This window comes from Oryzias latipes, chromosome 15 (genome assembly GCF_002234675.1).
Source record: "Oryzias latipes chromosome 15, ASM223467v1".
Taxonomy (NCBI): Eukaryota; Metazoa; Chordata; class Actinopteri; order Beloniformes; family Adrianichthyidae; genus Oryzias; species Oryzias latipes.
This window is the reverse complement of record NC_019873.2, coordinates 7,494,089-7,508,857: the sequence shown is the minus strand read 5'-3', so window position 1 is coordinate 7,508,857 and position 14,769 is coordinate 7,494,089. Positions and strand designations below refer to the sequence as shown.

Genomic DNA, 14,769 nt, shown 5'->3' with positions numbered 1-14,769 from the left:
TTCAATGAAATAAAGATAAGATAAAAGCCTAGGAGAAATAAGGATCACAGAAATATAAATTCCTTCATTAGCTAGTTCAGTTTAGAATTTTCCAATTGAATTCTTTGTATTCATGATCGTTTTTATTTTATGTTTACTTTACTATTACCGGTACAAAGCCCATTGAGACAACTGTTGTTGTGATTTTGGGCTTTACAAATAAAATTGAATTGAATTAAAAAATGCTACACGGTGGCGCAATAGTTATAGCTCTTGCCTCACAGCAAGAAGGCCCCTGGTTCAAGTACCAGCTGGGGAACCTGAAACAGAACACCAATGGGGACCTTTCTGTGTTTGCATGTTCTCTCTTATTCTTAAAACTAAAAGTTTGCATGTTCTCCCCATGCATGCATAGGTTTTCTCCAGGGACTCTGGCCTCCTCCCACCGTCCAAAAGCATGCTTCATAGGGTAATTGGTTTCACAAAATTGTCCCTGGGTGTGAGTGTGCATGGGTGTGTGATTGTGGCCCTGCGACAGATTGGCAACCTGTCCAGGGTGTCCCCTGCCTCTGCCCTCAACTGTCCGGGATAGACTCCAGCAGCCCTGTGACCCCGAAAGGGACAAAACGGGTTTAGAAAATGAAAACAGACACTTACTGGCTTTGACCGTAAACATAAGCTTCCCAGTGCAAGGGATCTATTAGGAATAAGATTACATATAAAAAATAAAATGCATCTGAAAGCAATCAGAACAAAATCGGTAGATTTTTTAATGTTTGACCGATACTGATCAAATCAGATTATGCAATATCGACCGATATCGATACTAGCACCGATATATCGCCCATCCTAAGCCTCAGTTCCCCTGACATGAAGCTCTTTTTAATCTAAGGAGAGTTCCCTTCTAGAGAACAAAGTGTGGTAATTATTGTAGTTTAAATCAAAGTTTCTCAAACTGATTTTATTTATTTTTTTACTTGTCCTGTCTAACAGCTGAGCTTACAGATAAGAGTCGAAGGCCTCTTGTGTTGGACATAGTTCAAGGGGTTGTGGATCTTCGGACACACAAGGTGTGTATTTGTATAAACCCCTTTTGTAACTTAGGAGAAACTTTATTTGTAGCCATTACAATCGTACCTTTTTTTTTTGTTGGACCGGACGCCAAAAAAAGGAAGCGGGAAGAAGGAAGGGATATTGGAGACAGGGACTAAGGGCACTGAAGGACAGGGGAAAGGGGGAATTAAGGAAATCTGGAGGATGACTACAGAGGTGGTGGTGGGGGGTACAATCATTAAGTGACAACATGCTGGAGGATTACCATCATTTCTGTCTGCTGTAAATGTTAGTCAAAAGGGGCGGGGCCTGTCCACACACACACTCAAATGTTACAAACATACCTCTTGCCTCCAAAAATCTTCAAATACAAACATGTCATCATGAACTCAACACAAATACAGTTCACACACACATATGCATACAAACCAACACATGTAAAGCATTTTATTCTGTCACACATACTGTGCAAAGGTGAGCTGAAACCTTATGTTCTGCTGAGGTGGACGATGGAATGTAAAAGGAGGGAGAGTGCCGTCCCCATACCAAAACCCCCGCCGATGTGGTAGCGGTAGCCAGACCTGCTGATTTGATTTTATAATAATCAAGAGAATAATCAGTGTCTATTTGTACACATGTAGCAGGAGGCAAAAGGTCTACCAGTCTGCCTTTGACGCTAACAAACCATATAGATCTGCTCATCCCATGGTATGGGTGAATACTCAGTTCTTATTGGTTACAGGGCTTACATTTAAAAGTAACACCTAAAAAAAGAAGTTTTGGTCAAATATCCTGAATGTTATTGCACCGGCATAAACTGCAGTTGGTAACCCGAATAACAGATACTTGGATCATAGGTTTATGTCTGTCTGTCTTTTTTACCTTATTGCTTAATGCAAATATTTGTTCATAAAATAACTTTTATTGATTCATGAAAGAAATTGGTTGTTTATTGATCCACGTATGATGATCAGAGTTTAATGGTGGATAATTCTTGCACTAAAAGCAGACATGAAACTGCTTGCGAACTTTGCTTCTTTGAAACAAACTTTTGCTTCATCATATGAACAGAAAACAAGCAGTAAGACCCACTGTAGTCACATGTCTATTAGATACCTAATGTACATATTGTAGTTGTCTGCAGGACATCTCTGAAAACTCTGTTTTGTTACTTTATTATATATATACCAATAATGTTCTGAAAGAAATCTGCAAAGTAAAGTCTACTACACATTTACTTGTAGACATCTAACCTTGGAATTTTTTTAGATGTCAACAAGCGTATTTTTTAAGCATTTACTAGTTAAAAAATGGGGAATGAAGAAGAAGAGGAAATATGTGTTTAAAATACGACAAATAAAAAGAGTTTGTGTCCAGCAGCTGTTTGTTGTTAACCCGTTAAGCTCTGATTGGTCAGGACTGGTCTCTGCTAACATTGATAAACCTTCACCTATGAGCCTTTCTGCACTGTGGCCTTCATGATGGAGACAGCAAGGGTTTTCCTGGGGTAGGAAGGATGTTCTGAAAGCAGGTCAGCTTTAATGTGATAGAAGGATATTCTAATGTTTCGTGTGTCAATATTTTCAGGTTTTCCCTTTTTGTTCTGCTGGTTGTTCCATCATGTGGTTTTCCAGCCAAAGGTGATCTTTCATTTCCTTTTGCTGACACATCAACATAAATGGGATGTTACTTTTCTTCAGGACTTGTGCTGTTTCTGCTTTCAGGCTCCAAATCCACAGATCATGGCAGCGGTGACCAAAAAGCAGCAACTAACTTTGCTTCCCACAGAGGAGCTCAGATGAGCCGCTCTGCTCCTGTGCATTACAGCTCTCATTCAAGCGGCGTCTCTCAGCCAGTTCCAGTGTTTGTGCAGAATCCTGGTGTCCCTCAGTTTGTTCCCATGGTTCCATCAGGCAGCAGCTTGAGCTCTGCTGTTGCAGGATACCCTGTGGCTGTTCAGACAGGATCTACTGTTCCTGTGTTTTCTGGTGTTCCTGCAGCAGGAGTCTCTGAGGCAGTTCAGGTCCCTGTGCAGGCTCCTGGTTTCTCCCAGTTTGTTCAGACGGGCCCAGCAATGGTTGGCTCTGCTTCCCCTGTGTTTGTGCTGCATGAAGGAGCTGGTTCCACACAGCCAGGACCTGCTCAAGCTGCTCTGCCAGGTGACTCCTCTAAAAAGCTGCTGTGAATGTTGTTCTCCATGAATCCTCCCCTTTTTGACAAGTGTCTTGTTTGTCCAGAAACCCAGTGGGCTGTTGCTCCTCCATCTTTCTCTGAGCAAGCAGCAGCTGATGCCCAGGCTGTGGGCTCCAGTGAGTTCCTGCCACCAGTCCCTGCCCCTCCAGCTGGCCCTGTCCTCCAGTCCGGAGAGACTTCCAATATTGTGAAGGAAGCTGAACTTGGCAACTACCAGCAGCAGACAGAAGAGTTTGGTTACCCGGCTGAGGCGGCGCAGCCTGGAGCTGCTTTCACCAGCGTGCTTGTTCCAGGCCAAGGACTTGGTGGCTTCTGGGGTTCTCCTTATCCTGGCTTTGACTACAGGCTCCTGTATGGTCTGTACCCTCCTGGCACCTACACCACCTTCAGCCAGAACCATGAGAAGGGCAAAGACTACTACCAATCCATCCACTACTTGAAGGAGCATGTTTCTGAAGACCAAGGTCCTCAACAGCAGCAGCTTCAGCAGAAGGTCTTCCATGGTCATCCCCAGAGATCTTGAGGCTCATCAGCGTGGAGGATATCATGAGCACATTCAGCCTCATTTAGAACTTGGATGCTTAAGTTTGACCTAATAAAAACAGATCTGGAAACTTGGATTTACCTGTTTCTGTAGAGGATTTCTAAAACCAGCCTCAAACATTGAATCACTTCCTGATATAATGTAGTGACGTGTTTTGCTTCTGACAGTAAGTGGCACTACAAGGTGGGAGATGAGGGGAAGTTGCCTTAAGTAGTCATGCTGTTGGCAAAGAGAAATAAACTCTGGTTTTGTAATGACCCAGAAATGCCCTGTCTGGGGCCTCTGCTGGTCACTTGTCGGTCTCACCGCTCGGGCGGTCACTTTCTGCCACGCCCTCAACCTCAGTGGGGCTGTGCCGGCTTGCCTCTGGGGTTGGGGGCGGGAGGGGGCTTCGGACTCTCAGGCGGTGGCATGCCTTCTGTGGGCACCGGCGTAGGTCTCATTTGGTCGGAGCACTGGCTATAGGGCCGGGGCTCCGGCTCTGCACATGCTCAGTTCCTCCTACTCCTCGGCCGGGGGGCTGCTGGGTCCTGACCTCTCAGTCTGTGGTGGGGTTCAGGTGCACAGGAGGGTGGTTGCTCATGGATCTTTATCTGACGGTGAAGTTCTTGGATGCCTGGATCGGCCGGGTTGCTGCGCTGTCTGCCCCTAGCTGTGGGGTGCTGGGCCTCCTGCCTTTGCTGGAGCATTCAGTGTGATCAAAGTATTTAAGAGTCACACATTCATTCCACCCACCTGCTTACTCACCTTTGCACAAATATGGGCATGGGTATCGTCTTTTTTTCCACACCCCTCTTCATGAATATCGGTAATGTGAAAATTGTGTGTACCTGTCTGTGCAGAAATTTTGGGAGAAATCTTTAATCATGTATGATTATACCTCCAACTTGTAAATAGTTGTGTGCAGACTTTTATGTACTGCAATCAGGACACTTTTTTAACTTTTTAATATCGACTACCCCCCCCCCCCCAACCCTTTATCCCCCATCTCTGACATCCCACTGTTTCTTTCTCTTTTATCTGTCCGGTCCTACAAGGAATGCATACAGATATAATTTTTATAAATAAAGCTTGGCATCAAATACGAAAAGGGGTTTATACAAATGTACACCGAAGATCCATAAACCCCAATTGTAACAATGAAATCCGTCCAATACAAGAGGCACTCAATTCTGATCTGCTTGCTCAGCTGTTGGACAAGTTAAAAAAAGAAATGCCCATTAAAAAATGGAGGATTCCTGTGCAAAAGTCTAAATGTGCTTGTAATGTTGGCCTTAAATCTGCTATTATAGTTTGGAACTATCCTGCACAAAGGATTGCTGGCAGACATGGCTTACCAGTTTATAAAAGAAAAATGGTTAAACTACAACCTGTGTTGGTCGATTGTTTAGAATTGAGGGTCTAACATGGCGTCTGCTGCCTTGATGTGAATGTTCTCCACTTGACATCTAAAATACCAGTAAGTGAAAGTTCAACTGCTGTAGGATTGCTTAGGTTTTGAGAAACCCAAACCCTTCAAAAATCCACTGATCTGCTAGACCACATGTGTCAAACTCAAGACCCGCGGGCCAAATGTGGCCCGCCATGTCATTTTGTGGCCCGCAAGTAGGTCTGTGATGATGACCTCATCACTGCACTTTTTTTTTTTTTTGAAAGTTCAGCATATGGTGCGTGATTGGAACTATAAGAAACACATTAAACAAGTTCATCTTTGCTGATAATTTACTTTTTCTGCTAGTCCTGTGTTCAGACTTTCCTTCTTTCCTTCAGACTGTTCTCTCCTTCTCTCCCACCACGCCTGTCACTGTCTGTCTCGGCACGCGCTCTCACTGCCTCTGCGCTGCACGTGGCACGCGGCTCCCTTTACACACACGGGTGCGCACTTTCAGAAGCACACATCCTCATTCTACAACAGAAGTTTCCGTCTCCTGAGGAAATACAACAAATTTACTGCGTTCTAATTATTAATTTCCATTTGTATTCATTTCCGTTACAAGCTGCAGCGCAACGTTACGTGTCTGTATGAACAAAGGGGGAGCCTCCTGCCCCACGTTCTTCATGGGTGTCAGGCTTCATGGCTACCGGAAAGGTGACAAAGTGTCTGCAGTCTGTTTATTACTGGGTAATATATAATATTCTGAGAAGATGTCTGTACCAGAGAGCACGGGTGAAACTCGCGTGCAGCTAGAGAGCGGTCCACTGCAGAAGAATCAACACGCACCCCCCAACACACATGTGCGCGCTCCCTCCTCACAGTCCTACACACTAGAGGATCAAACGGTTATAAGGTGTGCAGTGTCTCTGCTGTTTGTTTGTAAGATTTTATTCATTTCTTCCTTTTCTTTTCTTTCTTTGCAATTGTGGTTTTGAATTGTTTTTTGTTTTTGTTTTTCTTATTTTGAAAAATGTACAAATAAATCATACATAAAATAACTGGAGTTCCATGAACGCAAAATGCCGCGTATGGGAGGGGCTACCACCTAATGTTTTTAGCCTGTTAGCCACATGGAGCGGTTGCCTGCGCTTATCTCAGTAACAATGCATGGATGCACAATGCACATGGAGTGTTAAAAGATCAGGTTTATTTATTTTGAATAGTTTCACATTATAACAATGTTTCCATGTTTGAGTTCATGAGATCATCCCAGAGAGTCTCTGCTTCAGGTCCTGCAGTCAAACTAGACTTGAATTACGTGTAACTCAGAGCACCCAGGCAGCGCGAGAGTGAGTGTGTGAGCGCAAGTTAAGGGTCTGTTGCCCTGTCCCCTGGAAAAGTAATAGTAAAAAAAGGTTTCCTCCAAAGTACAGAGCCTGATTCTTGGAGTAAGCCCTGGCTGCAGAATTTTGCTCAATCAATCCCAGATCTCCGCTGCGTTTTCCGACCACGGTCAGAAACGTCATCGCAGGAAAGGTTCAACATATTCCCGGGAGCGAAAAATAAAATCAGAGGACCTGATTATAATCATTGTCTCAATGAAAATAGAAAAATATAAGGTTCAGGAGGCCTGAGCAGGCTTGTTCCGCTTTGCGCAGCTCACCTCCTGCGAGCCGACACGGGTGTGGGGCACGATGTGAGCTCTGAGTGAATGGCGTAAGAATGAAGAGTGTTTCAACGGGGGACTTATAGACGTGGACGACCGGAACTCCTCTGTGGTTTGGTCTACACAAACCCTCAAACTACAAAAACAGAGTCGTTCATATTTGCATCTTCTGCAGCACACAGATAGTTTGTCTATATTTGATCCTCTAATGTCAGCAAAGCCGCACGGATATCGCAGAAATATTTCATCTCTCTGGCTGGCACACCGCTGAGCGGGTATCGAGGAATAAGAGTAGATTTCCATGGATGAGCCAATGAGCGTTTAGATCCCGCCCACTTTTACTGATTGACAGACTCATTCTCCTGAAAAAGCTCTTCATGAAATAAGCCATTCTGAAAAACACCAACATGAAATAAAAACAAAGCTACTTTGGAAAATATTGATTTTGAAATACGAGCTTCTGAAAAAAGACAGAATTATAATAATATTCCACATGATTAAAAATGAATATTTTAAAATGCTGTTTTAAAATAAGGGACAGGTTTTTAAAGCAAAATGAAATATATTGAATGATATAATGGCTAATTTAAAATCAGTGTGCAGGTTTTTCAGCATTTCATGATCTTTTTATATATTTATGCGAGATTTATTGGTTGATTGTGTATTTGCATGAGGCCATATTTATTTTATTAAATATTTATTTAATTATGAACAGTATAGGACTCCATAGATCTTGTGTGGTTTTTTTGAGAGCGGTTAAGCGCGACACTGCGCCCCCTGGTGGTTCATCACCGCGGTGATCAAAAAGTTTTTAATTTCTTAAAATAAAAATTGGTGTGTATTTATTCATATCTAGGGGGAATTGAACTTGAAATATTGGATTGGGCAACTAAACAATAGGACTTAAACACTGTCCATATAACCTAACCTGACAGAACCAAATTTGAAAGATCAATGCTAAAGTCAAACAAGCAATCATGTTTCTATGCAACTGTAATTTTCACTTTAAAAAGTTATAAATAATGAGTTATTTAACATTAGGGAGTAGTTACATTTATTTTTCATTACATTTAGTTACATGTATAAGTTATATCTGGCCCTTTGAGGACAGCCGCTATGCTGACGTGGCCCTCGGTTAAAATGAGTTTGACACCTCTGTGCTAGACAGATCTGACATGAAGAGGCCTTATTTTTGTGGTCATGTGACTTGACATGCTTCAAACAGCGCTAGGAAATCTTCCGGTTAATTTCCTCAAGGCAGAGTCAAGGAACGTCAAAGCGGCCAAGTCTAAATTGTTTTAAAGGCCTTCAACTGAGAGCACTGATTCAAGAAATATTTTTGGTCCATGTACAGAACTTGATTTTCAAGTGAAAGTGAGGACAGATCTTGTTTGCTAGTGTTGACATTAAATGTATGTTTTTAGCTTAGTTGCTATGGACTCTTCTAAAAGTTTTTTGCAGTTTATCACTTGAACAAATGGAATGAAAATGTAAGATCTTAGTTGAGCATTGCAGATGAGTTTACCTCTGCTTGATTATTTTTCTGTTAGTTGCTCAATGAGCCTTTTACTGGTTTCATGGAGATTACACTAAAGTTCTGTTTAGAATAAAATAAGTTTTCAGCAACCGTTTTGAAAATTTGAGCTGCCGCTCTCAAGCCGAAGTATTCACTTGTGGTTTTGAACAGAATTTCACCCCGTCTGGCCAAAGCAATGGAAAAAAGAAATTCTCAGCTTGCAGAAAAGAAAATGAACAGTTTAGGGCCAAAAATTTGAGATTAAGTTGTACATTTGCCACTTTCTTGTAAATTTCCATGATTATAGTTGAAGTGAGCATACAGTGCAGCAAGTGAACACTGCGCAGCAGATGGAAAGACTAAACACAATTGAAGTAATCTGGAGGTTTTACATATTTTTGGAAGCCCATTAGATTTACAGCTTAATGTTTTATTCATTTAGCCACAAAGACTTTTAGTCTCTGCAGAAGTTCTGAAATTTGCCTCCAGGTTGTGGTCAATTGCTGGTGCTTAGTAAGCCGGTCCCCATTTTACAATCCCAACATTTCAGGTGGATCAAATCTGAGCTACCCAGCTTTGTAGTTCTTTACCAGGTCAGACAACGTACCTGGATCTGTGTGTATACACCGGATTGGTGGACTGGTCATTGTAATACCTCCATGCAAGTCAAGTTAAACTTTTCCATAGTTTATTTTTTTTTTTATAAGAGTTGTCTCCTCAGTCCTCATGACTTTACAGTAAAGGCACATTATAGTTTACGTCAAAAAAAAAAAAAATCAGTTTGAGACGCTTAATGACCTCCTGGAAATGCCAAAAGTAGCTTAGCAGGATTAACTACAATAGTTTACGGATCTACAACTTTAGTAAGAAGTCACTCCCAAAGTGCCACAGTATTTAAGCATTGCTTCTCTTGGACAATGAAATTTCTACGAAGTTTAGGTTTTCATACGTTTCTATAAAACATGGCTAATGAGTTTAACTTTCAATAGTTAAACAATATCAGTTTTAGTGATGCTGGGCCATTCTCTGAACCACAGTTTAATCCTTGTATTGCAAATTCTTAATTTATAGAGAACACTTCAGTTAGATTCTTTTGATCCTTTATTTCATACAAATTCAGCCAGCAATCCTGGAAAAAATAATGAAAAACTTTAAACAACGAACAATGTGCCTTATTAATATTTGAACATACCCAGTATGCCACCAGGCCAATGAGCCTCAGGATCTCTGGGGATGACCATGGAAGATCTTCTGCTGAAGCTGCTGCTGTTGAGGACCTTGGTCTTCAGAAACATGCTCCTTCAAGTAGTGGATGGATTGGTAGTAGTCTTTGCCCTTCTCATGGTTCTGGCTGAAGGTGGTGTAGGTGCCAGGAGGGTACAGACCATACAGGAGCCTGTAGTCAAAGCCAGGATAAGGAGAACCCCAGAAGCCACCAAGTCCTTGGCCTGGAACAAGCACGCTGGTGAAAGCAGCTCCAGGCTGCGCCGCCTCAGCCGGGTAACCAAACTCTTCCGTCTGCTGCTGGTAGTTGCCAAGTTCAGCTTCCTTCACAATATTGGAAGTCTCTCCAGACTGGAGGACAGGGCCAGCTGGAGGGGCAGGGACTGGTGGCAGGAAGTCACTGGAGCCCACAGCCTGGGCATCAGCTGCTGCTTGCTCAGAGAAAGATGGAGGAGCAACAGCCCACTGGGTTTCTGGACAAACAAGACACTCGTCAGAAAGGGGAGGATTCATGGAGAACAACATTCACAGCAGCTTTTCAGAGGAGTCACCTGGCAGAGCAGCTTGAGCAGGTCCTGGCTGTGTGGAACCAGCTCCTTCATGCAGCACAAACACAGGGGAAGCAGAGCCAACCATTGCTGGGCCCGTCTGAACAAACTGGGAGAAACCAGGAGCCTGCACAGGGACCTGAACTGCCTCAGAGACTCCTGCTGCAGGAACACCGGAAAACACAGGAACAGTAGATCCTGTCTGAACAGCCACAGGGTATCCTGCCACAGCAGAGCTCAAGCTGCTGCCTGATGGAACCATGGGAACAAACTGAGGGACACCAGGATTCAGCACAAACACTGGAACTGGCTGAGAGACGCCGCTTGAATGAGAGCTGTAATGCACAGGAGCAGAGCGGCTCATCTGAGCTCCTCTGTGGGAAGCAAAGTTAGTTGCTGCTTTTTGGTCACCGCTGCCATGATCTGTGGATCTGGAGCCTGAAAGCAGAAAGAGCACAAGTTCTGAAGAAGATCAACAAAACATCCTTGTTGATGGGTCAGCAAAAGGAAATGAAATGATCACCTTTGGCTGGAAAACCACATGATGGAACAACCAGCAGAACAAAAAGGGAAAACCTGAAAGAATCAAGAGTCATGTGTAAAATAAAATTGTTTTGAGTATACATTTCTGAAGCAAGGCCTGTCCTACCCCAGGAAAACCCTTGCTGTCTCCATCATGAAGGCCACAGTGCAGAAAGGTTCATAGGTGAAGGTTTATCAATGTTAGCAGAGACCAGTCCTGACCAATCAGAGCTTAACGGGTTAACGACAGACAGCTGCTGGACAAACTCTCAGGAAGAGACTATCAGACCTCTGCACTGTTACAAAGATTACACAATTTTAAAGAAGTTAAAAGCAGTATATTTTTATCGTTTGTTTTTTATTTTTGCTCATTTTCTTTCTGAAAACAGTTGTCAACAAATTAGCTTAACTTTACTGCAGGTAGATTTTTTTTTCTTGTTTCTTTTTTGTTTTACACTAGTCTCGATTGTATTCATATATTGTGGATTTTTTTTAATCTTTGAGTGCCAGTTTGTTGAACTTTTAAACACCTTTTCGAGGAGTCAAGTTTGGTCAGTTTTACTAATCACAGAGGTTTATCTGGCAAATATATTACTTTCTTAATTATTTGTAACCATTTCAAAATAAACACACATTATAAGACTGATCATTAAAGGAGCCGATTTAGCTCATGCTGGTTTGCGGTACCTTCTGTCCGTGAAACCAGGGTTCGAATCCGGGCTGCTCTTTGTTCCCTTCTCTACTTCTGTGCCGGTCTCAAGCCCGGTTGCTTTGAGAAGGTTGCATCAGGAAGGGCATCCGGTGTAAAACATTGCCAAGTTTACCATGTGACTCGTTCACTGTGGCAACCCCTGATGGGAAAAGCCAAAAGAGAAAGAAGAATAAGACTGATCATTTGGGTTTTCTGTTTACAAATATATATATATACTTATGGAAATAAGATGAGTGATATTATTTGAAAATGCCAACTATTGGATTTTGAGATATCAGATTAAACCACCTTGATTATTTCCTCATATTCTGTTTCTTTACTAAATGTATATTTATTTGACTTTTTTCTTCATAAAAATATATTTTTTTTACATCGCAATTCCTGGTTGATTAAGTGTAAGTGAATAAATATCGACCAAAACCAGATTATGGCTATATGATAGTCACTTTAATTTTTCTGTAGAAAGTAATACAGAGAACAGGTAGCCGCCTCTCTGCAGCGCCAGCGGCTCCGGTTTGTTAGGACTTTGTTAGGACTTTGTCAGGACGTTTCGTGTCTTTTTGTCTTTAGTATTTATTTTAGTCTTGTTCTTTTTTGTCTTTTGTCATCTTCTCTTACATGCTTCAGACATCACCATGGTCAACAGCATGGATTTTTGTCGCTCCAAACTTATGTGGCTACTACTTTTTTTGCTACTCTCGTTACTCCTCGTAACTGAGTGCAACCCGCACTGCGGCAAGTCTATTGTTTACACCCGCGATCAGCTGTTTGCTCTGAGCAGGCCCTTTCTGCCTCTGGGCTTTAGAAACAACATCCCAGGAGAAATTTTGAAAAGACGGCGGGGATGCCGGGCTGGAGCCCGGGTCAAGGCAAAGAAGTGAAAACAAAAGCCCGCTGTTCCGGCGATCATTACGGGGAATGTACGCTCTTTGGCCAATAAGACGGATGAGCTGACAGCAACGATCAACATGCAGAGGGAATACAGGGAGAGCAGTTTATTGTGGCTTCATCCACATCTCTCGGACCACAGTGTCGCTTTACCTGGCTTTGTGACTGTGCGAGCGGACAGAGACGCCGTTGCATCCGATAAGAAGAAAGGAGGGGGAATAATACTCTACGTGAACGAGCGATGGTGCAATCCAACACACAGGAACAACAACCAAAACGCATTTATAATTATCACGGGGGACTTTAATCATGTTAACTTGGACGGGACTCTTACTGAATTTACGCAGTATGTTGACTGCCCCACCCGTGACAACAAAACCCTAGATCTGCTGTATGCTAATACCCTGGGAGCATACAGCTCTTCAGCCCTCCCCCCCTTGGGAGGTCTGACCACAATCTTGTACTGCTTTCTCCTAAGTACATTCCTTTGGTCAGGAGAATACCCCTGTCCAAAAGGAGGGTGAAGAAGTGGACTCCAGAGGCTGAGGAGACCCTGCAGGACTGCTTCGAGTGCACAGACTGGGATGCTCTCTGTCTGCCCCACGGTGAGGACATCAACAGCACGACTGACTGTGTCACAGAATACATTAAATTCTGTGAGAACACCATCATGCCCACGAGGACTGTCCGCTGTTACCCCCACAACAAACCGTGGATTACAAGTGACCTGAAGGCCCTTTTGAATGAGAAGAAGAGGGCCTTCAGGTCGGGTGACAAGGAGTGGCTGAAAAGAGTGCAGCACCAGCTGAGAGACAAGTTGAGGGAATGTAAGAATACCTACAAGGGAAAGCTGGAGGCAAAAACTCCAGCAAAACAACATGAGAGAGGTGTGGTCTGGGATGAAAAGGATTACTGGATGCGGTAGGAGAAGCAGATTATGTGAGGGCGACAAAGAAAGAGCCAACGACCTGAACATCTTTTTCAATAGATTTAGCTCTCCTACTGCACAGGTCCACCCCACCCCCCCTCCGGCATCCTCACAACCACCCATCCCTCATTATGCAACCCCCCTTCAACCCCCCTCTCCCTCATCTTCCTTTTGCCTACCTGACCAGACTGAAACCACCCCCGACCTTGCACCAACCCAGCCCCCCCAGTTGACTGTGACGACCGACCAGGTGAGGAGACAGCTGGAAAAAATTAACCAACGGAAGGCTCCTGGCCCAGACGGCATCAGCCCCAGGATACTGAAGTCCTGTGCCGCCCAGCTATCCACTGTTTTCCAGCACCTCTTTAACCTGAGCCTCAGTCTGATGAAGGTGCCGGACACCTGGAAAACCGCATGTCTGGTTCCTGTTCCCAAGAAGACTGCACCCTCTGGACCTAGTGATTACCGCCCTGTTGCCCTCACGTCCCATGCAGCTAAAGTTCTGGAAAGGATTTTGTTGTCCCACCTGAGACCTCTGGTGAAACCATCTCTGGACCCACTTCAGTTTGCCTACCAGCCACGATTGGGGGTGGAGGATGCTGTTATTCACCTGCTGCAACGTGCTCACTCTCACCTGGATGGAGGGGGGGACACTGTGAGGGTCACATTCTTTGATTTCTCCAGTGCGTTCAACACCAACCAACCCCTTGTTACTGGGCGAGAAGCTGCAGTGGATGGGTGTGGACAGCGCCTTGGTCTCCTGGATCATTGATTACTTGTCAGACAGGCCGCAGTTTGTCCGGCTGGGCGGTGTCCTGTCTGACGTGGTGACAAGCAGTGTGGGGGCCCCACAGGGAACTGTGCTCTCTCCCTTCCTGTTCACTTTATACACCAGTGACTTCCAGTACAACTCAGAGTCTTGCCATCTTCAGAAGTTCTCTGATGACTCTGCTGTTGTTGGCTACATTAATGGTGGGCGGGAGGAGGAGTACAGGGATCTTGTGGATAAGTTTGTTATATGGTCTGGAGAAAAAAACCTGCTGCTGAATGTGGAGAAGACCAGAGAGATGGTGATAGACTTCAGGAAGAAACCACCAGCTTCCCAGCCTCTCAGCATCTTGGGCAGAGAGGTGGCAGAGGTAGAGGAGTACAAGTACTTGGGAGTAACCATCGACAACAGACTGAGCTGGAAGAGCAACAGCACTGCTGTGTATAAGAAGGCCAGCAGCAGACTCCATTTCCTGAGGAGGCTGAGGTCCTTCAACGTGTGCAGCAAGATGCTTGAAATATTCTACCAGTCTGTTGTGGCCAGCACTCTGTTCTTCTCGGTGGTCTGCTGGGGGGGCAGCATATCTGCTAGGGACAGTAATAGACTGAACAAACTGATCCGAAGAGCTGGCTCTGTAAGTGGTTGCAAAATGGACACATTTGAATCTGTGATGGAGAGAAGGACTTTAAATAAACTGGTATCCATCATGGATAATCCTGAGCACCCTCTCCATCCTGTACTTGACCGTCAGCGGAGCACCTTCTCCAACAGACTAAGGCAGCTTCGTTGTCACACAAACCGCTTCAGGAGATCTTTCATACCTCACTCCATTGGACTCTATAACTTGTCCAT

General features: G+C 44.0%; 2 protein-coding genes across 3 annotated transcripts in view; one reads left to right on the top strand and one right to left on the bottom strand.

Moving 5' to 3' along the window:
- Positions 1–10,793, bottom strand: part of LOC101172014 — a 49,996-nt gene extending 39,203 nt beyond the window's left edge. Inside the window, exons 1-5 of one of the 2 annotated variants that reach the window (XM_023963528.1) lie at positions 10,748–10,793; positions 10,622–10,674; positions 10,102–10,536; positions 9,519–10,023; positions 9,410–9,455 (exon numbers count right to left, since the gene is read on the bottom strand). In XM_023963528.1, coding sequence (XP_023819296.1) covers positions 9,545–10,023; positions 10,102–10,536; positions 10,622–10,674; positions 10,748–10,776 — 996 coding nt within the window. In that variant the 5' untranslated portion in view covers positions 10,777–10,793 and the 3' untranslated portion in view covers positions 9,410–9,455; positions 9,519–9,544. Of the gene's footprint in view, positions 1–9,409; positions 9,456–9,518; positions 10,024–10,101; positions 10,537–10,621; positions 10,675–10,747 lie in introns of those variants that run through there. The other variant, XM_023963527.1, reaches the window with a different exon arrangement.
- Positions 2,486–3,800, top strand: LOC111948800. Its single transcript, XM_023963540.1, has 4 exons — positions 2,486–2,539; positions 2,620–2,672; positions 2,757–3,191; positions 3,270–3,800. The coding sequence occupies exons 1-4, from the start codon at positions 2,511–2,513 to the stop codon at positions 3,746–3,748; spliced, it is 996 nt and encodes a 331-aa protein (XP_023819308.1). The 5' UTR covers positions 2,486–2,510; the 3' UTR covers positions 3,749–3,800.
- Positions 10,794–14,769: the final 3,976 nt, after the last annotated feature.